At 49.3% G+C, this 25,575-nt stretch overlaps 11 protein-coding genes across 11 annotated transcripts; 6 read left to right on the forward strand and 5 right to left on the reverse strand.

Moving 5' to 3' along the window:
* Positions 1-759: 759 nt before the first annotated feature.
* FPRO_04449 (uncharacterized protein) lies at positions 760-1,803 on the forward strand (the record flags this gene model as incomplete). The annotated part of the gene is made up of 1 exon (XM_031229960.1): positions 760-1,803. The coding sequence occupies one exon, from the start codon at positions 760-762 to the stop codon at positions 1,801-1,803; it is 1,044 nt and encodes a 347-aa protein (XP_031080145.1).
* Positions 1,804-3,553: 1,750 nt separating this feature from the next.
* Positions 3,554-4,529, forward strand: FPRO_04450 (putative hydroxyacylglutathione hydrolase; the record flags this gene model as incomplete). Its single annotated transcript, XM_031229962.1, has 2 exons — positions 3,554-3,912; positions 3,968-4,529. The coding sequence occupies 2 exons, from the start codon at positions 3,554-3,556 to the stop codon at positions 4,527-4,529; spliced, it is 921 nt and encodes a 306-aa protein (XP_031080146.1).
* Positions 4,530-4,925: 396 nt separating this feature from the next.
* FPRO_04451 (putative hydroxyacylglutathione hydrolase) lies at positions 4,926-6,113 on the forward strand (the record flags this gene model as incomplete). The annotated part of the gene is made up of 9 exons (XM_031229963.1): positions 4,926-4,950; positions 5,001-5,095; positions 5,195-5,213; positions 5,281-5,297; positions 5,348-5,561; positions 5,624-5,715; positions 5,765-5,899; positions 5,951-5,977; positions 6,027-6,113. The coding sequence occupies 9 exons, from the start codon at positions 4,926-4,928 to the stop codon at positions 6,111-6,113; spliced, it is 711 nt and encodes a 236-aa protein (XP_031080147.1).
* Positions 6,114-6,866: 753 nt separating this feature from the next.
* FPRO_04452 (uncharacterized protein) lies at positions 6,867-7,551 on the forward strand (the record flags this gene model as incomplete). The annotated part of the gene is made up of 3 exons (XM_031229964.1): positions 6,867-6,869; positions 6,926-7,119; positions 7,179-7,551. The coding sequence occupies 3 exons, from the start codon at positions 6,867-6,869 to the stop codon at positions 7,549-7,551; spliced, it is 570 nt and encodes a 189-aa protein (XP_031080148.1).
* Positions 7,552-8,138: 587 nt separating this feature from the next.
* FPRO_04453 (uncharacterized protein) lies at positions 8,139-8,964 on the reverse strand (the record flags this gene model as incomplete). Its single annotated transcript, XM_031229965.1, has 2 exons — positions 8,139-8,452; positions 8,502-8,964. The coding sequence occupies 2 exons, from the start codon at positions 8,962-8,964 to the stop codon at positions 8,139-8,141; spliced, it is 777 nt and encodes a 258-aa protein (XP_031080149.1).
* Positions 8,965-10,356: 1,392 nt separating this feature from the next.
* FPRO_04454 (uncharacterized protein) lies at positions 10,357-11,916 on the reverse strand (the record flags this gene model as incomplete). Its single annotated transcript, XM_031229966.1, has 1 exon — positions 10,357-11,916. The coding sequence occupies one exon, from the start codon at positions 11,914-11,916 to the stop codon at positions 10,357-10,359; it is 1,560 nt and encodes a 519-aa protein (XP_031080150.1).
* Positions 11,917-12,897: 981 nt separating this feature from the next.
* FPRO_04455 (uncharacterized protein) lies at positions 12,898-13,412 on the forward strand (the record flags this gene model as incomplete). Its single annotated transcript, XM_031229967.1, has 2 exons — positions 12,898-13,297; positions 13,348-13,412. The coding sequence occupies 2 exons, from the start codon at positions 12,898-12,900 to the stop codon at positions 13,410-13,412; spliced, it is 465 nt and encodes a 154-aa protein (XP_031080151.1).
* Positions 13,413-13,671: 259 nt separating this feature from the next.
* FPRO_04456 (related to HNT3 Member of the third branch of the histidine triad (HIT) superfamily of nucleotide-binding proteins) lies at positions 13,672-14,557 on the reverse strand (the record flags this gene model as incomplete). Its single annotated transcript, XM_031229968.1, has 2 exons — positions 13,672-14,420; positions 14,503-14,557. 2 exons carry the CDS (start codon positions 14,555-14,557, stop codon positions 13,672-13,674), a joined length of 804 nt encoding a protein of 267 aa, XP_031080152.1.
* Positions 14,558-14,909: 352 nt separating this feature from the next.
* FPRO_04457 (related to helicases) lies at positions 14,910-19,018 on the reverse strand (the record flags this gene model as incomplete). The annotated part of the gene is made up of 2 exons (XM_031229969.1): positions 14,910-15,160; positions 15,220-19,018. 2 exons carry the CDS (start codon positions 19,016-19,018, stop codon positions 14,910-14,912), a joined length of 4,050 nt encoding a protein of 1,349 aa, XP_031080153.1.
* A 1,208-nt stretch (positions 19,019-20,226) lies between these two features.
* FPRO_04458 (putative importin alpha SRP1) lies at positions 20,227-22,242 on the reverse strand (the record flags this gene model as incomplete). The annotated part of the gene is made up of 3 exons (XM_031229970.1): positions 20,227-21,141; positions 21,194-21,703; positions 22,009-22,242. The coding sequence occupies 3 exons, from the start codon at positions 22,240-22,242 to the stop codon at positions 20,227-20,229; spliced, it is 1,659 nt and encodes a 552-aa protein (XP_031080154.1).
* A 1,112-nt stretch (positions 22,243-23,354) lies between these two features.
* On the forward strand, positions 23,355-25,526 carry FPRO_04459 (uncharacterized protein; the record flags this gene model as incomplete). The annotated part of the gene is made up of 4 exons (XM_031229971.1): positions 23,355-23,496; positions 23,547-23,680; positions 23,729-24,713; positions 24,769-25,526. The coding sequence occupies 4 exons, from the start codon at positions 23,355-23,357 to the stop codon at positions 25,524-25,526; spliced, it is 2,019 nt and encodes a 672-aa protein (XP_031080155.1).
* Positions 25,527-25,575: the final 49 nt, after the last annotated feature.

Consider the following 25,575-nt stretch of genomic DNA (forward strand, 5'->3'; position numbering starts at 1 on the left):
ACTGTACCACGCCAAACTTACCTCTAGCGTACCTATGCCTACCAACTCGGCGTGAACCGCACTGATCCTACTCTGTGCCAGTCGACACGCCCCTCACACAAGAAAACCCTTGACTCCATGCCGCAGACGTCGTCTCAATCCCCAGACCAGCAGCCTGATTCTCGCTCCGGCACTACTTCCCGCCTGCCTTTCTCACTGCTTGCTGGCTCCGCCCGTTGACACACCCCCTGCCGGCCCGTATGACGCAGCCCACCACCCCAGCTGCCATGCTAGAAATTGGAGATCCCAGCACAGGAACGTGAAGTGAGGGTCAAATGTGATGAGGAACCTGGCCAAGTACCCCATGGGCCAGGTTCTGATTTGACGGCTGTTCTAAATTCTACGGTTTACAGCCGTCATGTCGCTAATAAATCGCCCATGCTTCTTTATTGCTTGGTCCCTCCTGTTCCACACCATAGATCCCTAGAGAGTTAGTCGATCTTGTTCAAAGTTGCTAGGCTCGATTTATCTGTCAAGCCATCGATTGCCCCATGTTTCGTTAACCCCCTCGAACCCCTTCGGAGCCGGTACCACCATTTCACGATACATATTCAAGCTGAGCCCTTCTCAGTTCTCTTGGGATCTACCATCATTACTTTCACCTCAATAATTGATTTGTATTGAGCACGTTAACTCCTTTAATACTAGCTGTCGTTTTGGCAACTTGTCTCGATATATCTCAACTTTCCACATCATATTACTTACTCGATACACTTCAAGATGATGCACCCACTCTTCGGTGTGCAGCCAGCTGGCTCCTTGCCCATCGCATATCCTTACGACACAATGCTGGACGACCACACACAACAAATGGCATGTTCGCAAGCTTCGAGAAGGTTCTCACGAGGGTCCAGTGGACAACGATCTGGAGGTGCCATGAGAGTGACCAAGCCTTCAAGCGCCAACAACAGCCCTCGCTCGTCTGGTTTCACGGCTCGCCGCAAGACTCTCATGAATGACGGCAACTCGCAACGTCGACAACAGCAGATCATGGAACAGCTATCAACATTTTGTGACGTCGAGTCCCAGCGACCCGCTCCACGATCCTCGCGTCCCGTGAGTTGGCATCCGGGCTCATATGGCCAACAACCCTATGTTCAGGCTCAACAGCCCGCTTATGCCTTGACCACAAGCCACTTGCCTCCCGACCACCAAGACTTGCACGGCAACTATGCTCATTATTCCCCAATGATGGATTCAACTTCATGCGGTACATCCCCGCTGGCATTCTCCCATCTACCTCTCCCATATCAATCTACCGACAACATGACCTACAATCCCTACCACGGAACGAACATGTCGCATCACTCCCCCGCTGCTTCTATGGTCTTGCCGGGTCGTCAACTGCCTGTCATTGCTGCGCCCGCCGAGACTACTGATAGCAATGGATGGGACTGGAATACCTTTATCATGCACGGCATTGGCTCCACAACACCCCCCACCCCTGAGACCCTCCCACAAACCCAACTGTCTCAACCTGCAGTATCAGAGGATCCTCACTATCAGGCCCTCGAAGATGCCGCGGAAGAAGACGGCGAGATCCTGGTTGGAATGGGGCTTTACGACACTCCGGAGAAGTACAACGAGGATCCTCAGCTCAACAACTATCGATCTACTGTGTCATCTTTACTTGGGTCATCATTCAGGACCCATGAGCCTCAAGGCAAGGGCCTGAAGCTTGAAGAGACATGGGAACCTCCCAAATCTGACGAAGAGGATGAAGATGAAGACGAGCAGGAGGAGGAGAATGATGACGAGCAGTGATTCCGCTGCATCTTGAAATTTGTAACGGCATACATGAATAATGACAGGAATTTTTGTATCACTATGGTTTACACTGGTAGGTGGGAAAAGCCGGCTTTTACTTCTTCGGGACATGGAAAAATATTATGTGATAAGGTCGGTACACCTGGATCTCAGGATAAGGAACATGGAAGCAAGCGTTTGAATTTTACTACATATAGAGTCTGGCTGGCTATGGATACCCCGTGCAAAGAGCACAGAACTAGGAGATACAAGTAAGGCTCAGGCAGCCGCCCAATAGTTATCCAACTAAGAAATACACAATCAATATTGAGAGAGAGAAGAAAGGGACTTGGCAATGTGTCACGTATTATTCCTAACGATGATAACTTGGCCATGGCCTATCAAGCGACAGTAAAATCCATAGCTTTGGCAAAAAGATGCGGTATGAGGTGGACCCAAAAAGAGCCGCGTCTTCCCAACGTTGATTAGCTGTGCTAAACCCTGCACAGCATGTGGCATATCGAAGGTCCGTGCTTCCGCACTTGACTCAGCATATTCAATTGGTCCAGTTCCAGATTTGACGCCCCCTCCCCGCTCTGAGCCAGCCCTGCGTGGCATGTGCACGACCCCCTCTTTACGATTTCTTTTTTTGAGGCATTACGTATTTGCTCAGGGACGGTTGTGGCTGAAAAATACATAGTGGCCAGCTCCACCCCGTCCGTGATCAATCGGCCTCAGGCATTAAGTTAGGGTGCCAGAAGAAACTGGTCTAATGCTATACTAAAATTATACTAAACTTACCCAAGTCTTTTCATCACTTTGGAGAAAGGTCTGAAGTTTTCTTTCCTCGAACTCAACCTAGTTCAGCAATGGAAATCTTAACCTTGGTAACGCTTAGCACTCTGTGCGGCTCGGAAGCTCCGTCTAGGAGTCATACGAACTAAACCAGCAGCGGAGAGCAATATGTATGATTGTTCATGCATTCTGGGGAGACATGACTAGCATGCTCTAAATAAGACTCGATCAGTAGCTCTGCTCTACCTCATGGTCTGAAAAATTGCTCAACTTGCCTAAGACGCAGGGAGGAGGTCCCTTTCCGGGTGGATGGTCGTGATAGCCGCTAGATTTGTACCGTGCTGATTGGCAAGGCGCTACCTTATGCTCTCGCCAAACTTCCATTCTCGACCTCAACTATCCGAAATCATAACTGTGGCATATAAGCATTTATAATCTACAGTATTTTGTAGACATCCTTTTCAAGACACCTTCTGTTGAATGCCTACTACAGTGAACGTGTTTTTGAGTTCAGGTACTCTGAGTTTTCTCACTTTACTTACTTAGATGTCTTACCCTGTACCTGCCTCGGACTTTGAGTATTGTGCTTTGTATTTATTGATGTTTATAATTTATCTACAACGCTGTGCGCTCAAATACGTTTGTGTTGAAGGGGGGGGGGGTGTAAAGAAATCAACGGAAAGTCACAATTATAAAATTGAAAGCTCTTGAGATATCATAGGTTGCAGAATAAACTCACAGAGCATTAAAACGTGATACTGACGGCAAGTCCTGTGGAAGGGAAACACGGCCGTCATTCGTTATAGAAAAAAAATATTATCCTGACAAAAATCCTGCAACCAATGCACGCAAACACAAAAAAAAAAAGTAGAGAAAGAAAATATACGCACCACTGTTTTCCCCGAACAAGCGAGTAGATGCCGCTAAGTATCAAATACTTCGGAGAAAATATCTATTATTATAGAGACAGAAAATGGTACAATACGTCTTTACACCATGGCGCGACCGTTACGAACTCTTGCTCGTTCGCGAGCAGATGTACACAGGCATCGACACCAACGCTATAGAGGCAAAGGAGCATTCAAGCCATTCTGAAGGCAGTGCAAACATACAAAACCAACAGATTCTGGACGACCAGGAAACACAAAAGAGGCAGCACAAAGCAGTTGCGCGTGTGTCGATGTGGATGCAGCGAGGAAACTGTCCTCACATGGTCGAGTCAACAGCACTGTTGATGGCGGCGACGTTGAGTGATAAGGAGGCAGCCGCTGGGGAAAATGCAGCCTCATCGGCGTATGCAATCAGAGCAGCATACTCCGCTGCCTTTAGCAGGTAAGTTCTGCCAGTCGAGACCCATTACTGTGCGACAGAGCTGATGAAACACAAGGTTCGTGACTGGTCTTCTTGATGGCCATCAGGACAAACAGCGCAAACAGAGCATGTACTCTATTGCAAAGACCATTGGATTGCCCGCTACATTTGTTGAGCTTCGCCATCAGTCTACGCACGAACAGCTGCCCTCATTGGCAAAGCTGCGCACAGCAGCTAAGAAGGCCTTATTGTGGATTTGGGAGTATTACTGGAAGCAGCTGGGCGAGGACAATAGCGACGCGTGTCGCAAGGCAGTACTACGGTATCTAAGGGAGGGAGATGAATCGAAGCTGGTAGCCCTGTTCCAGGAGTTCGAGCGGTGGCGTCCAGAGCGCGTTCTCAAGACAGTTGAAGAGGTCAAGGGCAGTTTGCCGGGCAATCAAGCATTTTTGAAGTGCGTAGAACTGATGCAGAGGCTACGAGAGTCTGAGGAAGATAAGAAGTCGTCAAAATCCGGTACCGCCGATACGACGATGAAAGATACAGAGCCTTACACTGGAGAAGCTGATGAGGAAGATGACTTTGGATGGGCACAATTCAAAGGCACATGGAAGCCTAAACCCATTGGGATTGTTTAGCACGAGTATCCAATATTTCTACCAGATACCCCTTATTGACTACCTAGACGTATAAATCATTCTGCAGAGGCAAACATGGGTGATGTTGGAATTGGACCTGGACATATCACGTGCAGTCGCCCGCATCGGCAAACGTCATGATAGGTACTGGACTGGAGCCATGATGCCTCGCTTGGATGACAAAGCCTCACATCTTATTCGATCTTGTTCTGTTACAGCGCATCCGTCTCAGCCGGCCTTGACATTTCCACAGACCTACTTATGTATAGACTCGCTACCAATCGGCCATTCCTCAGACAGAAAATTGGATTTCTATCTAGTGCCGTGAGTCAATTGTTCAACTCAAAAAAGTGTGCTTAGCTGAGATGATTGATGTAGCTCGTTGCTACCCGCGCCATGCATATTCAGTCAATTCCCATGTGTATGTCAAGTGTCTGAAGAATTTGAGGACCCTGAAACTGATTTCAACAGGGGAGGGAAGCTCCAACAACTACGCTTACCTGGTAGTTGACGATAAGTCCAAGGATGCCGTCATCGTTGATCCCGCAAACCCTCCCGAGTACATAGTAGCCACCCTGAGAACATTTGAGAAGCTGCTGATGTATATTTCAGAGTTGCGCCTATCCTGAAGGATGCTATTCAGGCGGGGAATATCAACTTGACAGCCATTGTTAACACCCATCAGTGAGTAATTTACCATCAATTTCTTCCGACCTAGACTGATCTCCTTGCTGCCATTGGGATCATGCAGGAGGCAACAAGAAGCTGGTAAGATACCCCGTAATGATGTCCCATGAATGCTTATTGACATCCATAAGCTTGCTGAGCTGGGCAATCCCAAGCTAGACATTATCGGTGGCAAAGACTGCGAGGGTGTTACAAAGACACCTGGTCACGGTGAGACCTTCAAGCTAGGCGACATCACCTTCAAGGGTGTGCATACACCTTGCCACACTCAAGACAGCATCTGCTTCTTTGTGGAAGACGGAAAGGACAAAGCTGTTTTCACGGGTGATACCCTTTTCATTGGCGGTAAGTTTGAGCAAACCTCGAATAGTACAAGGATGTTTTGGGCCTGTGCTGATAATGAACAGGATGTGGAAGATTCTTCGAGGGCAATGCGGAGGAGATGCACGAGGCTCTGAACAAGCGGCTCGCGGCGTTGCCTGATGACACCGTAGTTTATGTAAGTTCCGAGCCAACACAAAAGTCCATCGATGCTCATGCTGTGACAGCCGGGACATGAGTATACCAAGGCCAATGTCAAGTTTGCCGCATCTGTTTCTCAGCGTGATGCTGTACAGAAGCTGCATTCCTTCGCCGAGAACAACAAGGTCACCACCGGCAAGTTTACCATCGGAGACGAAAAGGTAGCTCGATATCATGAGTTGTCTCGATACGAAACGGCTGACTTTGCATAGGAACACAACGTCTTTATGAGGGTTGAGGTTTGTCAAAGTTCTTGAACATGTTAGGTTACCAAGCTAACAATCATAGGATCCCGAGATTCAGAAGCAGACAGGTGAGACTGAGCCTGTGGCAGTCATGGCCAAGTTACGCGAAATGAAGAACAACTTCAAGTGAGTAAGTAGTGACACTTCCTCGCTATCCTTTACTCTCCCACGGCTAACCATTCTGAAGAGAGCCAAAGTCCAAGATATAGATGGCAGGTAACAGATTGACAAGGGCCCAGTAGGAACCAGATGCATGGGGCGAGCGAGTATTCTGAGTGAATAATTGACTGCGTTGAAAATTGAAGTACTACAAATGTATGTCTCCATGGATCGCTAGGTGCCTGTCTTCAAAGACATGGCATCGCTTGCTACCCGCTGGAACCACGCCGGTTTGAAGTTGTCCGACGAGGCTTGTTTTAATTTTGCTTCACTGTCCACACTTGCTCGCTGTAGTGATTTCAAAGCGGCAAGCTCTAGCATTTTTAGAAGCGAATATTGAGGGAACGTCACGGTATCGAGAAGAGCTGTCGGTGTCGAAATCCGAGTATATGGTAGCGGCGTAGCAGGCACAAGTAAACAAACCGTAGAGTACTTCGCGGTGATTATTCTTCAAAAGAGCGCGAGTGCATTGTGAAACCAGTCCATAGAGACTATGGAAATTTTGAGATAGGTTGTTAAAGGGAGATGGTTTGGTCCCTAAAGAAAAATTTATTAAAACTCATTTGAGAGAAGGGCCCGTACAGTCTGAATAGAATCCAAAGACGGTGCTGGTACACTGTCCTCCACGGGCGCCGAATCCACTATCGTCACCACAAGCATTCATTGTGACATCAATCATCGCGACTGCGTATAAGTGCTTTCTGTCCCTTCTTCGCAAGCGCAAATGGTAATGCACGCTCTGAAATTACATCAGTAAAAACATGGTCTAATAGAATTCCTTAGCCTCCGAAGCGCAAGGCTCCCGCGACCAGCGCAACCGCCGCTCCCAAGACGCGACAATCCAAACTCGCCAAGGAGCACAATGTGACTGCGCAAGAAGAGGGCGAGATCCGCGAGGCGTTCAGTCTCTTTGCGGAGCCAATGGATGGCGAGAAGCATGGAGTCTTGCCTATTGACGACGTCAAGTCGGCGCTCATGTAAGTATCTATGTGAGGACGCTTTTGAGCCCTTGGCTGACATATGCTTGCTTAATTAGAGCCCTCGGTGTTCCGCCCTCTTCTCACTCAGAGCTCAAAGAATTCGTATCAATCCTGGACCCAGAAAACGACGGTTACGCGACATTTGAACCTTTCTTCGCAATCTGTGCCCTCAAATTCCATACAAGGGAGCACGACTCGGACGCCCATCGTGCAGAAGTCGAGGAAGCTTTTCGACTATTCACAAACGGTCAGGATGGACCCATTACTCTTGCACACCTCCGACGTGTTGCTGCTGTGCTCAAAGAGGATGTCGATGAGGAACTACTCAAGGATATGATTCTCGAGGCGAACGGCGGCGTAGGTGTTGCTAGGGGAGTGGGCGTTGAGGAGTTTGATGGAGTAATGAAGAGCGCTGGTGTCTGGAGGTGATTCTCCAGCTTTCAGGAGGAGCCATCGTGTTACGACTTACGAACAAACGAAACTTGCCTTGTACGACTTGGGGGAGTTAATACTATAAAATGAAGCGGAATCGATCCAAGAGTTACAATGTGGCACCGAGAGAGAGGTAAGAAACCCAAGATGAGGGACCAGACGCTGACTGCTAATCATGCATTGCCTGTTGCAGACCAACGTACATGATAATTATTATAGTACAGCGCACATTACTGAGTCGAGACTTGTTTGGAGGGACCTAGATGAGTTCATCAATGGAGGCATCAGTTATTCAGTGTCTATCTATATCAGGAGTCGAGGAGCAGTTCTACGCATTCACTGTTTCCAAATCTAATTACACAATCTCAAAAGCGCTAGGTTCTTCAGGATTAAGGGTCCTGGCCAATATATATGTATAATCACACCTAATTCTGAAACGCCTTATCAGATGCATGCATGCCTCATAGGACAGCGACGGGACGGGATACGTGAGCTAACAAGCACACACTATGTCAACCCAACTATCTGAAATGAACCTGAACTATATAGCAGCGCAAAACCAAACGTCGTAACTTTCGTGAAAATCATTGCGGAGACTCGACCGTCACCGCTGGCTTAGCGTCACCACCCTTGGCGGCAGCGGCGGCGAGCTTCTCCTCTTCCTGTCGGCGGGAATCGAGCACGACCTTGAGCTCCGGGGGAGGGTTGAAGCCAGCGTGGTCTGAGTGGCGTTTGTAGTAGTATGCGTCAGGCTTGGGGTGCATCTCGGGAGGGAGCTCTTCCATGATGCACTTGACGATGTTGTCGATCGAGTTCTTCTTGGAGGCGTCGCGGTGCCATACGGTGATGAGGTGGGAGTTGAAGCGGACGGAGAGGCCAACACCGCAAAGCTGGTCGTCTACAGCAGAAGTTAGCACAGGCATGTCCATTGTGGTCAGAGTTCGTACCGTCGTCGAGAACACTTTGGAGTTTCTCGCCAATGGCAAGGAGCTGAACACGAGTCCACACATCAGGACCTATGCTCTTAGGGAAGCGGAATGTCCAACTTCCACCCAGAATATTGCGTCGATCCTCCCAGACAGGGCGGAAACCTGACTTGAAGAGGTACAAAGACTCTCGAACACCAATATTTCCGACAGGAGTATTGTTGGCATATCGCCAAAAGTCCTGCACCGACTCGATCTGGGTACCCAGCTGCTCCAGCCCAGAGTGATACTGATCACCGCTTTCCCCTTCCTTGGCCTGTCGGTCGAAGTAGACGTTCCAATAATGCTGAGTGGGCAGTGCTCGCATCGTCTTTAGGAAGTTTCGCTTGGCATCGTCGCGCTGTTCGGCTGGAGAGCTGGGATCGTTCTCCTGAGATTGCGAGTCTGCGATGCCGCGCGTGAAGAGAGGGAGACGGGAAGACATATTGGTGAGATGCGGGATGAAGAAGGAGTGAAAACGAATGTAAGAATGGTGAGTACCTATGGAGGTGAGGAAGGCCAAAGGTCGGAGATGAGCACGGAGACTGGAGTTGAAACTACTGTACAGAGGCAACCCTGTCACGTAGGTAGCTTAGCTGGTGAGGGGCACACGTCGGACAGAAAGAGGAATAGACAGCTTAGTACAGGTAAAACTATTAACAGCCCCTATTCCGTTGTTTAGTCCTTAATGACAAGCGAATAATGGCAGGCATATGAGGAGAAGGCCAGCATGTAGTACCTAGGTAGGCAAAATAAGGAGACGTGGATACGTACTGTCTAACGTTCAGGTCAAGTATTTTGTTGCGACTGTAGATGCCCAAATGCCGAGCTATGGTGGGGATATACCTATGCCTAGATACGGATACCTTGTATGGAGTTTCAGAAGCTACAGTACCTAAACTACACCTCTGGTAGGTACTAAGGTAGTATAGTAGGTCTAGTAGGTTGATGTGCCTCAAGATGTCCCGAGACTTCTATAAGACTCTAAATGTGGTAAAGACAAATAACGGAGAAAGTATACTAGCGACCCTTAAATATACCAAGCATGCACATTTGCATTCTTATTATTCAAGACAATTGTCGAGTCTTTTGCCATAAGAGCATAGCCGAGATACTTGACATGGCATGATACGACATGACTGCGGGGTCCTTGAGGCGGCGAATGAGCTTCTACAGGCTTTGCAATCCCCATTGATTGGTGACGAAACATCGTCAGTTGCTCATTTATTGACCTCTGTTACTGCGTCCAAGGCATGTCCTATTTTCTCAGCTGACATTTTGACGAATCATGGTGACGGTTTCAGATATCCCTGATCGGACTGAAACTGAAGTTTACGAACCGACTCAGCCAATCAGGTCAAACACATTGCTTAGTGAAACTACTAGTTTGACAACGATCACATCGACAACGTTAACCGGCGGATCGGAAGAGTGCTCTTTAAAACTCCCAATTCGGAAGACTCGTAGGAGATAGAATTACTTATATGTGTATTAACTAGGTAGTAAACAAGAAACCCTCTGCTAGGTAATCAGCGTACTTATGTAGTTGCCCAACGTTGATGCCTTTATCATTTCTCAATGCATACACGCATATGTAGCTTCACGGTCCAGTTGATCCTGCCATTGACCCTGATGGCCTCGTGTGTGATAGAATTCTTCATATTTAAATCATTTGTAATGTAACGTAAAGTAACGTAGCCTATTGTCCAGCAAACTCAAAGAGACATCCAGTGAATCTAATCCGACCCGGTCATTCAAACAACGCTTCCAAAACACCATGCTCCATTCATGCTAGCAAATCTTCCTTCAATGACTTCTGCGTTGTTGGTCATCCGTTTCAGAGGTTTTCCTTTGCGCCCAGTGGCATTCTCGCGCTGTTCTCATTCTTAAACCTCGTCAAGTCCCCTTGCATCAACTTCCTCAAGTTACCCATATCCTGGAGGTATTGCTGCATTTCTTCTTGCAGCTCATCCTCGCCGTACGCTGTGCTCTCCGAATCGTACTGATCGTCATCGTACTCACTATATTCGGAGGCATTCTCTTTGTCCTGCTCGTCGACTTCTCGTTCTGGCTTTACGACAACAGGAGGAATAGGGTTCTTGAGGCTTTCGATAGCGAGCTTCAGGTGCAGTTTCAAGGCCTCATTCTCCGTCTGAAGCTTCTTGATCTTGCTCTCAGCTACCATGCTGCGCTCCTCCATCATGCGCTGCATAGAGTTGACATGGGTCTGGTACTCCTCCAGTTTGTCCTCAGCTTCCTTGGCGTTCTTCTCACGCTGTCTCGAGTCTGATACGGAAAGCTGCAGAATACGAATTTCCTCCGCCATAGCAGCAATCTGTGCGTCTCGCTCGGCTGTTGATATGTGGTCCTGGTTGACAACAGCTCTAGTCCGGATCCGTTTGGCTTGGTCGGCATATCGCAGCGTGGAAAGGGTTTCATCGTAGTCTGAGGGTGCGATGCAGGCAATCATGGCCGTCTTGCTGTTTCCGCCTAGTGAGTCTTTGAGAAGCCAGGTGAGGATCGAGTCTCGATATGGGACAACCTCTTTTCGCTTCCCACCCCTTCCGGCCTTGGGGTCCGCTAGAGCAGCAATGACACGTCCCAGCGTGGTCAGTGATTTGTTGATGTTGCTACCTTCACGTAATCGCGCACCGGTAGCCTCGGTGGCCTTGGCCCTCTCGCTACCAGCCAGATCCACCAGTCGAATGCGAGAGCTTCGCTCTGTCGTCTCGTCGGTTTCCATATCGTGGTGGATTTGTTTTAGCATGATTGTGAAAACAGCGTGACTTCGACTACTTGTATCGTTCATCTTTGTGCTCGCTACTGTACGAGATGTATCGCCCAATTTCATGTAGCGCAGAATCTCATTGATGTTTCGCACGGGCACCTCGGTAAGATCCTTGACGTATGGACCTTCGGTGGGAGATTCGCGAATCTTGAGATAATTGGGCGCCTTGTGCGTTTGAGGAGGAACGAGGAGGTCACGGACGTGCTCATTGTAGACTTCAAAGTACGAGACGCGAACATTATAGGCGACGTTTGAGTTCTCGCAGTGAGCGGCGTCGATACGCTCAAAGAGATCCTCGCAAGTCCGAGGAATCAGGCCAGGCTGGTCTGGAGTGCCCATCATGGTGTAACTCTTTCCAGATCCAGTCTGTCCGTAGGCAAAGATACACGTGTGGTAGCCTTCGAAGTTGTGATCGAGGAAGTCCTCGCCAAGGCTGTTGTAAACGTCTTCCTGAGTGGCATAGTGCTTGTCGTCAGTGTCATGACTCCAGAAGGAGTTATCGAAAGTAAATTTCTTCTCCTCGATGACCTTCTTGGCCTTAAGCTTTGCAGCCTCTGGGTCAGGATCATCGGGTGCGGATAGTGTTGTGAGTTGAGTGATGGGGTCCATTTGGATCAGACATTTTGCCTGGCGTTCAAGTTCTGTAGACTAGTCAGATACATAGGCTCTATAGAAAGAAGACAAAAAGAAGACACGGGTGCTTATGTGTATTCACCTCTCTTGAGAAATGCTCTCACTCGGACTACGACCTTGACATTTCCTCCCCCTTCCATTCTGGCGGGCATGGATAAAGCCACATCTCGAGATCTCAGCGATGGCGTTGAAGCCGAAGAGTGAACCCTGCCCTCATAAAAAGACGCCGAGGGCGACGAGGGAGAAGGCATCAATCTCGAGTCCAGAGCCATCGTCATAAGAATGCTGTTGGCGTTGTCGATGCTGTCGTGAAGTCGATGTCGAAGGATAACCCACATCTCACCGTCTTCCCTTGTAGGTATTTTTTGTTTACCAGCGTCATTCACGTTGCTAGGGGCAGTTGCAGGGGGCCCTTGTCTGCGTAGTACAGGTTTTGACTGGTTTAACAGAAGGGAGCTTGGGCCAAGCGGCCCCTCAAGACTCGGCAGCTCTAGTCTGAATCAAGTTTAGATTCTCGTCAATCTCTGAGAGAAATACCACCTCTTTGTATCTGCTGTTCTCTACTCGAGTTATTCTGTCGTGCCCGATAGCCCAATTCTTTGTCGCGGGGACCAAGTGATGCGAGTTAAACTCCAGCCACCCTTGCTTGATCAATTTTACTGCTAAATAGGGCGCTGCACCTTAGCTGAGCTTAGCTTGCCTGCCTCAGTACCTGTCCCTTTGGTAGGTACTAGCCTTAGGTTTAGTAGGTACAGATATCTTTGCAGACGAAACGCGACATCCAACATTCGTCTTCCCTCTCTTCTTCTGCATCCCACAACAATCTTTCGTCGCGTTTTCAACTGCAACAATCAAACAGAAGAAACTAGTGTCGTACTTCACTGCGCGATTTTTCGAGAAATTTTATCACGCTTTCCACCAACTCAATCTCTATCGCTATTTTCTCTCTGTCGCATCATGGCGCGTACCAAGGAAGATGTCGCGTCCAAGGGCGATGCCTCGCCTCGCATCCCCAAATCCTCCTCCGGAGTGGCCAAGAATACCGCTGAAGCTCCCGTCAAGCGCGGTCGTGGACGACCTCCCAAGGGTGCTGCGCCCATGCCCAAGAAGGTCTATGTTCCAACAGGACGCCCCCGCGGCCGACCCCCAGGTTCTGGCAAGAAGACCGCCGCCGGACCCAAGAAGGTCGCTGCAGTGAATGACGATGGTACGCCAAAGCAGGGACGTGGTCGACCTCCTCGAGCTGCTCGCGGCACAGAGTCTGCTGCCACAACACCCAAGGATGGCAAGAAGCGCGGCAGAAAGCCAAAGGCTGCCGATGTATCAGAGGATGAAGAGCCCAATCACGATGAGCCTGGTGAGGAATTTCTACAAAGCCCTAAATGATTATGTGCTAACACCTCCCAGCCGACGAGGATGATGCCGTCAATGAGTCGCCCGCTAAGGACGAGGATGGCGAAGATTCCGAGTAGGATTTCGATTATGGCCAGTATAGAAATCCTAACATTGAATAATCAGCGGCGGCGGAATTTTCCTAGCTTCACTATAGGGTCTGGGTTTGGTTGATTTGCTTTAGGGTGCTCGGGAACACGAGGGTTGAGGGTCAGGAAGAATTCATGGAACTGTTATACTGGGATTGTGCTCTTCAGGAGTTGTACAAATATCATGCTAATTTACAGACGGGTAAAGCAGGCCCTTTTATCCCACCCATCCCATTTCTCCTACCCGTACCTAAAGCTTCTTCCATGTCTCATACTCCTCTTCAAGATGGCGTTTTAGCTTTTGGAACTGGTTTCCAAAGTTGAGCCCACATCTCCAGCACTTCATATCCCAGCGCAAATAAGCCTCCTCCTTCGTATTCCTGCGCGGATCATCAGTTGCAAGCGGAAAGTCGTCTAGATCAACCAGAAACGGCGTATTGAATGAATTGTAGTGTTTGCGATGCCTCAATGCTTCAGAGAACATATCTCTCGAGAAAACATGCACGTGAAGGTGTCTCATGCTTGGTACCGCATGCACGCCGGCCTTGACTTCTGCAGCCCAGTCCCGACCCTCCGGAAGTTCCCCACCCTGGTCCGGCTCGGCATCTCCTTCGAGCACGGCTTGTCGACGAGCATCACTCTCACTGTGTGTGCCAAGACGACGTTGGAGTTCCTTTGCGACCAGAGCCTTGAGGCGCTGAGTCTCCGTCTTCACCTTGGCAAGGACCTCTGGGTCATCTAGGGCATCAAATGGATGGAGAAGATTGTACTTTGACGACCGAGGGAGGAGAAGAGTGTGTATTGTGGCCTTTGGATAACGGTCGTTTATGGCGACAAAGTCCTCGTTGTGATAGATGACGCGTGAAGATGGGTATGAGGCTGGATCTTCGAGATATGCACCCAAGCCCAGGCGGTCTTTGAAAGGGTTCCCACTACGCGATGGCCGAGCTGCATTTGTCTCGGGTGGTGTTTTCCTCTTTGGAGCCATGAGTTCTGCGACTGTCATATGTAAGAATGTTTCGAGTGGGTTGAGTGTGTGACTTGCATGCATTGCGGGCCGATTTCTTTGTAGGCTCTTCACCATGGATCTCTTCCTTGGTAATGGCCTCCTCTGGCTCTGAATCTCGATGAGACATGTCTTTAGGTGGGAATATCGGAACCCTTGTAGGATGCCAGCTGTTGGTGTTGGCGTTGATGTTAGTGTTTTATACTGTGCTGGGACCGTGCAGCACTCATGATAGAGAGTGCCCCGCGGTGGAGTCGCCTTTTCATACACGGGTCTCACAAGCACAGGCATGAACAGGTATCTATGTTGAGTTTTGTGTTGCAAAAGAGTACCTCAGAATTCAGCATTTGATTGTAAATAACTATCCAAGTTTCTAAATATTGAGTCATGCTCAAGATCTTCATGTAGAATTTTGCCGTCAAGCCAGGAATTCGCATCTAATGTACCTCTATCTGCGTTGGTGATGGCCTTCGACTTTTTACTCAAGCATCCATACCGTCGAGCTCGATCATCTTCCTAACCAACATGATGACCTCGTCGTCTTTAACATTCATATCTGGGCTCTCAACCTTCTTTGCAATCAACTCATCAACCATTCCTCTAAGTCTAGCCAGCAAAACACCAATACGCGCCCATCCTCGAAGCCTGAGCCAACCGTCAACAAGTAGACCTCGACCAAGAGTGTCGAGTTCGATAGGTCCCGAGAATAGTAGGAGTGTGTATGCATTGAAGGCTGTTTTATATGTTAGCAGAACCGAACAATACTTGCAACATGAAAGGGGATATACGTACGTGTCAGGTCCCGAATGAAGATCTTGCTGGTTGAGATCAGACTGAAATAAGCCATATACGCAGCATTTCCCGAGAACCCCTGGCTTCCAAATAACGTACTGCTTGGGTGAACAAACACGCGTCCATTTTCTTGGTTAAAGTACTTGATCGACCTTGCTTCGGGGTCTAACTCCACGGCACCAGACATTGAACTTGCAAACTTCTTGTCGGGGTACTGAATGCGAGCGATCTGCGGTGTGAAAGCTGCAGCAACCAGCGCTCTCAGGAGCTGGGATCCATCAGAGCTAGCTCCTTGTGCATGAGCCTCGATTGCCGCTTCTGATGGTGCCACGATACCAATCTCTCCCAGGGCCGTGTAATACTGTGCGCGCGTATTGGAGATGTCCGACAAGGTCTGGAAATTGAGAAAGTTCTCTTCACACCATGATCGTATCTGACGATGGGGTATATGGTCCTGCATCATGAAATCCCACTCCTGGAAGGCCTGAAGATCAGTTAAGAGATCCCCATCACCTCTGTAGAACTTCATACGAGCCTCCTTCGCTTCGTCTCTCTTCTCTTGCGGAGAAACAAAGGGACTTCTTGTGCTCAGTATTGCTGCAATGGTTACGCAATCATCTAGACAGCCAAAGATGGCACCAAACACCATCAGCTTGCCGCACCGAAGGTCAGCCGGGAGCATGGCAAGCTGCTGACCCATGGCTGTGAGCTCATCACCATCGAGTGCTCCCATGCGCCGCAGGAGCTTCATAGCTCCATCAATAGCGGTCGCATCAGGAGGTGTTGGAGACCTGCCAAGGAACCCAGCAACATCCTTCATTCCCATAGCACGGACTGAGAGACACAGCTGCTCCAGTGGAACACGGCGAATCTCTGGCTCAGGTCGTTCGGACATTTGCTGTTCGAGATTTTGCGTAAAGAGTTTGTAGCATCTGCCCTCTTGAACTCGGCCAGCTCGACCACGTCGTTGCTTACAGGCGGCGCGTGATGCCCACGTTTCCTCGAGCTTGCGCATGTTGTTTTGCACATCGAAGCTGGTCTCTTTGACCTTTCCGCTGTCAATTACCACAACAATGTCGTCTATTGTGATGGAGGTCTCTGCAACATTGGTTGCGACGACGACTTTTCGCTTTCCTGGAGGAGCACCAGAGAATACTCTTTTTTGCTCTCGTGTCTCGAGCGAAGCATGAAGTGGCAAAACGTGAAGCGAATTAATAGCTTTGAGTGCGCGACAAGCTTGGTTGATCTCACCAACTCCAGGGAGGAAAATCAGAATACCACCAGGTTTCTTTTCGTAAGATAGCTCGAAATCAACAGCCTTGACCGTCTCGACCAGCAGGTTGTAATTGATGCGATGACCCAACTTTTGGATGACTTTACCCAGAGCCTCTCCGCTGATGAACTCTGTATCAGAGCTTTCGACTCCATATGCGGTCATACGGATCACATCGTCCAGATAGTATTCGTCTACAGGGAATGTTCGGCCTGCAATTTCGACTGTACCCACGCTGAGTCCCTCCGATGCAAAATATCTCTTGAAAGTTGCGGCATCAAGTGTCGCAGACATCAGAATTAGCTTGAGCATATCCTTCTTGGCCTTCATGACATCGCGGATAAGGTTGAGTAGAAAGTCAGTATCGAGACTGCGCTCGTGTACTTCATCGATCACAACGTGACTGACATCCGCCAGAGACGCCACGACATCTTCTACTCGCCCCCCTGAGGTTTGCAATCGCCTGAGTAGAACACCTGTCGTCACAAACGTTATCTTTGTATCTTTCGATCTCCGAGATTCACCTCGAATAGCATATCCCACCTCTTCACCCACGCGCGTACATCTTTCTTCCGCTACACGATCCGCAAGGCCAAGTGCTGAGATTCGTCGCGGCTGGGTAACAATCATGTTTGCACAACCACCAAGACCTTGCGCGTACAGATCATCCAGGATAAATTGCATAGACTGTGTTGACTTACCCGACCCTGTTTCTCCGCTGATGATAGTGACATGGTTGCTTCTGACGGTACCGATTATGGCTTCTCGCATCTGCCAGGCAGGGAGACCCTGACGCTTGGATACCATGTTCTTCAAAGATGATGACTCTTGTCGTCGAAGCCATTGCTCCCGGCTTTTCTCATCCTTTATCCATTTGATCCTTTTTGGGGCGCGTGTACTTCGTTTGTTTTGTGCAATAGCCGCAACAGGTTTGTACTCGGCTGCGGCTGAGGAGACAGCCGAAATATCCACCAGCTTTCCAGGCTCTTCAATGACGCCGTTGATGTTCTGCTGGACCCAGTCCATTGCCAGGTAGATCTTCATTGGCTCATCACGCAAAGACTCATCGATATACTCGAGTGCTTTTCGAATGATGCTAAGCTTGATATAAGAAGGAATGTTGGCCACGATCGACAGAATCAAGTTGGCAGGATACGTAGCTGGACGTCGAACCTGAAAAGAGGCATCGACGGTCTGTTGCCCGTTTTTGACAGAATCGAGCTTGATGCGAATGACGTTATCGCCTTCACGTTCGAAACCATCCCCATAGATTGCTTCAAGACTCCCAACTTCTTCTTCCCACTGTTCCTCGGGTGAGCCCAAATCCAAGAAGTCAGCATCGGCGGAATCCTGGGATTCTCGGGGAAAGAGCAAATTCTGCAAAGTCTCTGCGGCTTTGTCCTCATCAACCCCTTGCTCGTCCAGCACCCTTGTAGCCAGCTCAAGTGAGTAACCTGCTTGAGCTAGCCGTTTGATGATGCCCTCTCTTCTCAGATTCGTAGCTCCGACCGAAACTCCAGCCGCATAGCTTTCTGGCAAAGCCCATCGAGGAAGATCATCTTCAGGGACATGGATGAGAAGCCACTCGAGCGTCTCTTCTCGATCTTTGCAATATTCGACGGCCTCTTCAACATGGCTTTTACGGAAGCTGAGCTTGCTGAGTTCAGCAATAATAGCGTCTTTTTGAGGTTTCGACATCTGGACACCATTTGGATTCCACTTGACGCCGCTTCGCAGCAACGTCTCTAACTGTGCTCTTGTCTTCTTCCCCATCTCAACCTTGGGCGCAGTACTCCATCCCTTCATGATATTGGATGATCGACTGTCTCCTTTACCGGCATTACTCATAAGGACCAGTCCAGAAGCACCAGGCATGGCAGCGGCCTTAGCCTTAGCGACCTCAATTTCTTTCCTCTTCTTCTCTGCGGCAGCCTTTGCTTCTTGACGCTCTTGGAGTGCTTTAAACGGGTCTGGTTCATACATCCAGGCCTTGCCTTCTTTCACATCTTGGGTCTTCAGAGCCTGGAAATCTTTCCATAATGACTTGTGCTCTGGTGGGAGAACCGTGTGTTTATTCTGCATACTACACACTCTGAAGAGGGCATATGTTGCTGCGGCATGCTTGGCTTCTATTGCCGTAGGCCGCATGATCAGATGCTTATGAGTTGCAGGAATTTTGAAGGGATCTAGTTTGGTGATCTGTTGGGTTTTAGGATCCTTGGCGCTCATAGTAACCCATACGGAGAAACCATCGGGGGTCTTCTTGGTATCATAATCGGGCCTTTCCCATTTCTGCTTCTGGCAGTACTCGCTGAGCAGGTTTACTGGCAGCTTTCCTGTCCACGAAGAGCCGCCGATGAGCTGCTTGACCGTAGGTTTTGGGGGACCCGAAGGGGCTGCTTCAGGAGTAGAAGTGCCACCTTTTTGGCCCTTTTTTGCTTTTCCTTGGTCTTTAGGCGGCGCAGACGGCATGGGATCGGAAAGGTCTATACCGCCACTGGACTTTCCTTTGCCTTTCTTGACCATTTTGAAGGGATGTGGTCTGTTGGTCGTGTTGTTGTAGAATTGATATGGGAAATGCTGGGTTGGTGATCGATTAGTTAGTGGAGCTCACTCGACACACAGTAATAATTGTCAGCCACGGAATGTTCTTGATGATTATGAAAGGGCGAGGTGATAGATATGGCTCGGAATATACTACCAAATGTCAGTATTCATATCTTATCACAGCCAATCTCTCTTTTTCGGAAACTGCCCACAAGAGCTGCAACATCGAAAGAAAGAGATGAGTTGCAGCATGGCCAAGTAAAACTCTTTGGGGGGACAAGAAAGATATTTTAATTCACACTGTGCATCATGTGCAGTAGTGCTGGTATGTTACAGTACGCCTTCTTTTACATGTACGGACCTCGTAGCCCCGCTATTAACGCTCAAACCCGACCCTTCCAAGGCTTCGAGGGAAGACTCTGATTATGATCTATATAGGTAGCTCAACGAACAATGCTTTGGGTGGATTCAAACACAAATAATTTCCCTTCTCACTCAAGTACGGGGAAATAAGCCGTCTTCATTCGACACAAATCTACAGTCAGAAACATGACATGTCATCCATCATGCCTGGTAATCATGAATGAGGGGCAAACACCCATCGTATTCTTTTCGATTAACTACGGTCTCTGGCTACCATTGAACCAGATTCACCACCACTTGGTAGCGAATTTCGTAATCTTCGAGCTTCATCGTCACAGAAGTCCTGGTGCACTAGCATAGGCCTCTCCGAGGCATCCGTCCTCGATTGACGCTGCCTCTCACTTCACCTCAGCGGTCGTCCTGCGCAAGTCCCACGTGCGTAAACACCAACCATCATGATGTCTTCAGCGTGTACACGTAGACTCGTCGGCGTCTGTAGAATCTTCTCATGGGCATTCATGACCGAGAAGCCAAACGCCACCGCCGACTCCGCTCTCGTCTTACTTCATCACTCTCAGGCTGGAGCTTTCAAGCTACCATAGGGCCTGTAATCTGAGGGAGTGGGATTTTCCCTCGTATAAACCTTCCAGATACATTAAAAAGACGCGGTATGGGGTGTGATATCATGGGGATAGGGGTAAACGACAGTCACATAAAACTGTTCCGGGGAAGGGGTGGTGATGGTGCTATGTTTTTTGGGGGGTTGGGATTGCTCCACATTCTGGATTTCCTATCGAAATTCTCAATCCGTACCGGCGAGCCTTTTACATATCCATGGCGTCGCTACCCTTGGCAAAGTCGAAACCGCCTGAGGGAGCAGCACCGTTGGTACCGAAGCCGAATGTGCCATTAGGGCCAGCAGGTTGTTGGGCCATACCCTCGTCGGCGTTCTCCTCATCGTCCGAGAAGTACTTCTCGATGATGTTGTAGGCCTTCATGTAAATCTCCTCGTTGGCATTATTCTGGCAGTCGTGGATCTTCTCCATACCACCACACTCCTCAATGAACAGAGCGTACCGGTTGATGGAGTCGCCAGACTCACCAGCGGCCTGCTTGTCAAGGTCACCGATCTTGAGGATGTTCTCGAGGCCGTCCAGGGCAACCTGAATAATCTTGTTATCGGGGCAGCCAAGTAGATCGCACAGGGGCTTGATGCAACCCTGAGAAACCAGATAACGGATTTGCTCTGGCTTCTGCAGACCACCGGAGGTGGCGTTGCTAATAGCCCAGCAAGCCTCCTTACGGGTTTTAAGGTCTCCGTTCTGCAGAAGGTGGATCAGAGGAGGAACGATGTTGGCATCAATGACAGCCTGGATCTGGGAAGAGTTGCCGGCAGTGATGTTGGAAATTGTCCAGCACGCCTCCTTTCGGATGCCATCCTTGGTAGAACTCAGAAGAGACAGGAGGCAGGGTAGGGCGCCGCAGTTGATAATAACCTGTGTTTGAACGTCGTCACCGGTAACGATGTTGCCAACGGAGCGCAGGGCGGGAGTCTGTACAGACGTAGAAGCGTGCATAAGAAGCTCAACCAGTCGGCGAGGAATGCCAGCCTCAATAACGGCCTGGATCTTGTCGTTGGATCCATCGGAGAGGTAAGAGATAGCCCAGCAGGCATCGATGAGGACCTCGTCATCAAGGGAGTAGACGAGCTTAGACAAGACAGGAAGAGCGGGGGCAATCTGGTAACAAATTAATTCGCGCTCGTTTTCTTCTTCTCAAATGTTAACTTACAGTAGTCCAGTCAGGCTGAGGGGTCTTGCCACGGCAGAAGTTGCTGAGTGTCCAAGTAGCATTGCGGAGCATGCTAAGCTTACGGCTATCGCCGAGAAGGTTAAGAAGGGGCTTAAGAGCACCACAGCTGAGGACATAGTCACGGCAGTGAGGGCTGTCACCAGCGATGTTGCCGAGGGCCCAGACAGCCTGTTCCCTGACATCAGGCTCGGGGCTAGCAAGAAGCTCGACGAAAATCGGGACAGCACCAGCCTCAATGACAACCTGTGTCTGAGTAGCGGAGCCGGATGCGATATTGGTCAGAGCCCAGGCAGCCTCGAACTGAACCAGAGTGTGAGGGGATCGCAAGAACTCGACAAAACGACTAACGACGCCAGTCTTGATGACCTCCTCGATCGGGGGGTTGCGCTCCTTGGAAAGAAGCTTTCGGAACTTGGTTGTGGCCTGAATCTGCGAATCGATCTGGTCCGAGAAGACACCCTGCACCATCTGAGGAAGGTCCTCATTCAACTAGAGACGGGGGTTAGCAAATGCGTACAAGAGATACACAGTCAGGGCCGTGTAATTCGCAGCGGTGCATGATCGCAAGAAGACGGGGAGTAGAACGTGCACATAGCCGCACCCGTACCCTGCCTTTTACTCAAACCCGCCAGAGCCAGAATGTGGGGTTATTTGAAGTGTATATTTTCCCCCACATCACAGGCAGACGGGAGGGACGGGGCGAAGCGAAAGCGACAAGAGATTTTGCGCAAGCAGCAGGCGGAACCAGCATTTGGAAGGACAATCTAAGGATCGAGAAATAGAAAGGCACATACCTGGGACTCGGTAGGAGCGGACTCATCATCACTATCAGGGGCGGCACCGAGAGAAGCACCAGGGCGGTTCTCACCGGTTCCAATACCTCGACGCTTGGCCAAGTTCTCCTCACGCTTGGCCTTTCGGATCTCGACTTGCTGCTCCTCGCGACGACGACGGAGCTCCTCAGGCTTGAAGGTATTCTTGGCCTTGAACTGAGTTCGGCGATGCTCGGGAATGTATCGCTCAGCCATGATGACTGCGATTGTTTTGGTACGAGGGGGGCGTTGGTAGGTGAACAGTAGCAAATTGATGTGCGGGGTGAAAGATGCACAAAGGGTTCGCAGAGAAGAAGATGGAAAGAGCTCAACGTCTAGGGAGAGAAGACTTGCTCTGTAGCGTAGAGTAGAGAATCTAGTGAGGAGAAGAGGATGAGGGGAGGGGGGAAGGAGAAAGTTTTGTTGTTGATGTTGATGGAGAAGAGAAGTCTTGGGTCTGGGTCTGGGTCTGGTCGGCCGGGGACTAGGAGGGCGTCGAAATGCAGTGGGCGAGTCTTTCTCTGGGCTTTGGGCCACTGATTGCCTGCTAAACCTAAAGAGAAACCGCTTCCACCGCAAGGGCCCCAGTCGGGTGATTTCAGCCTCAGGCAGAAACCACTCCGCCCGTAGGTTGATAGTTCAGCACCGTGCAATCAAATCACCTTCAGCTCTGTAGACCTAGACATGAAAAGAGGGCTACTCTGTGAATGATGTGGGTAAGGTTAATCTAAAGAGAACAGGTCATTGTTTTTATCCACTTGGAGACCAGGTAATGTAAACAAAGCAACTACTAGCGAATGAACGAACAAACATTTCACGGCAATTCCTTCGTCATGGCTTGGTGCCTGAAACTCAATAGACGAAACCTCGGTGTCCTGACCCCTTTGAATGTTGAGGCACACATTGAGAAATCTACATTTATTAGAAATTGCATGGCGTATCCGTAGCGTCTAGCTCTCTGTTCACAAATAGGTACATATCCCGCAAGGTCGCCACTGTGCCGTTAACATACTGTATAACGAATCTTGGAAGTCGAATCAAATCACATGCATCATCACGTGCTGTCGCGACTTTCTGATGGAGGGGTAAGCTCCCCTGACGCGTCAAGGCCCAAGATGCTGTATCAATCGCGTCCTACAGACCCATTCATTACCAATCCATGCCTACCTTACCTTGGTACCTTAGTTGACGATGCATTGAGCATCCATACCTTATACTGCCACCAACGCGATCGCGAAGAATCGTTTATTTTTCGAAATTTCGCCCACTACCAATGACCATCTATTCGTGCTGTTTAAGCCTTCATTCGTTGTTTCACAGTAGAAACAATGCCTCCCCAATCTTCATCAACGCTTCCAGGATACGTCGCTATCCGTGATATCCTGGATGGGAAAATTGCAAACAAGGCTTTAGTCAATGTGTACGGCCTTGTTTCCGGTTTTCGTGAGGCTATGCAAACAAAAGGGAAAGGTGAGAATCTATCTCTTCCTACAGTAAATTATGGCATCCAACGCATCTAGACTACAAATGTCAGGTTCGACTCTTCGACTCATCTGTGGATGATGATAGCTTAATTGTCTTCGACATCTTTCGTCCGAAAGAAGACCTACCGAATCCCGGCCTTGGTGATGTAATGCTAATCCGCCAAGCAAAAGTGAGTTCCTAAAACGTACCAAAATGCTTGTATTGACAGTCACAAAAGGTTCAATCATTTGGGTCTGGTGGCCCATCTCTCTTGAGTACTTATAACACGAAGATCTCTCAATATAAAGCCTCCAAAATTCCGAGAAGCCCTAGCGAAGCTTCATGCGCTCTCTGCCCACCAAGTAGTCTCAAAGACACAGCGCCAGGCAATAAGGAGAATGCTTTCGTGTCTGCAATGTATCACAGCATTGACAAGAGTCGATTACCTAGTGAAGAAACGTTTGAGACCATGGTTGTTACATCACGGAACGTCAAAGACAAGTTCAAACTACTTCAAGATATCCAAGAGGGATGTTTCTGTGACATCGTTGCCCAGGTCGTTCGGCCACCCCACGATGGCGGAGACAAGATGACTCTATGGGTTTCCGATTATACAGAGAACCCATTGTTTCACAACTTTTCTGTTGGCTTCGACGAATCCTCTATCGGCCGAGATGGTGATCCATTTGGCTATACCGACAAGTACACTACGGCTGCTAACCCACCGGGCTGGCCGGGCCCTTTTGGGAAGAGATGCATCCAGATCACATGCTGGGAACCCCATGTAACTGCACTTCGTGACCAAGATATGGGAACTCTCGCATGGGTTTTGGTCAAAAATTTGCAAATCAAACTAGGCCACAGTGGTGCCAACCTGGAGGGATTCTTGAGAGAAGATCGTGATCCGTATGGACCAAAGATTAGTATTCGTATGGTAGGATCGAATCCCGACTCAGAGAATTTCGATCCGCGTGCAAAGGAGGGCTTGCAAAGAAAAAGACAATACGAGCGCTTAAGAAAAGGGCAAGCCAGAGAAATCAAGGAGGCTTTGAGGGCCGGACAAAAGCGCAAGCATGGCGTAGAGTCGAAATCCGAACCAAAAAAAGGCAACTCAAAGTCGAGGCGCAACGAAAAACGATCGAAAAGTAAAGCCAACAAACAAGGTGAGGCCAGAGAGCCTACAGAACAGGATGTGGTCCCTTTCATGGACCTAAACAGTCGAGGTAAACTCGCCTGAGCTCACAAGACTCCTTGATACAGCAGCTGACGATCCTTTAGTGAAATGCGAAAATGAAGACAAGCCGGCTAGTCCGATTGCCGAAATCACAAAGCTTGTCCAGCATGAAACTACTGTCGATGATGACCTTGTAAAACTTCCTCTGCCCTTTGTGAACTTGAACTACAGAGCAAACGTTCGAGTTGTCGACTTTTCACCATCAAACCTTGCAGATTTTGCCTATCCGAAGAAGGAATCAGAGTATGAGGACCTTTCCGATGACGGTGAAGAGTCGCCGCCCAACAGCGAAACTGAAGCTGAAGATGAACAGCCAATCCAGAGAACGCTGGATGATTTCTCCAGGGCGCGAAACTGGGAGTGGCGTTTCTTTTTGGAGCTTGAGGACGCTGTAGTCGCTGAGAACCATAAGAAACAGAGACTTTGGGTAGCAGTCGACAACCAATCTGCTCAATTACTTACTGGGCTCGATGCATGCAACCTGAGACGAGATAAGCAGGCACTGGTAAAGCTCCGCGACAAGATGTTTACGCTCTGGGGAAATCTGGAGGAGAAAAAGGCCGCTGCTCAGGAAGCGGCAAGAAAGGGAAAACCTCCAGATGATAGCGACGATGACGATCAACAGCAGCCCGAGCCAAAGAACTCCGGCAAAACGCAACTCACAAACCGCGCATTTCCATGTTGCATAAAGCAATACGGTATCAAAGTTGCCGAGCCAGAACCGTCACAAGCTAACGCAGGGAATGGGAAACGCTGGCAAAGAATGTTCCAACTTTTTGGCGCCAGGATTGTTGGAGAATAGTTTATAACAGACAGTCAGTTTGGTTGTGGTATTGAAGACGAGCTCAGTG

Source organism: Fusarium proliferatum (assembly GCF_900067095.1).
Source record: "Fusarium proliferatum ET1 genome assembly, contig: FPRO_scaffold004, whole genome shotgun sequence".
Lineage (NCBI taxonomy): Eukaryota > Fungi > Ascomycota > Sordariomycetes > Hypocreales > Nectriaceae > Fusarium > Fusarium proliferatum.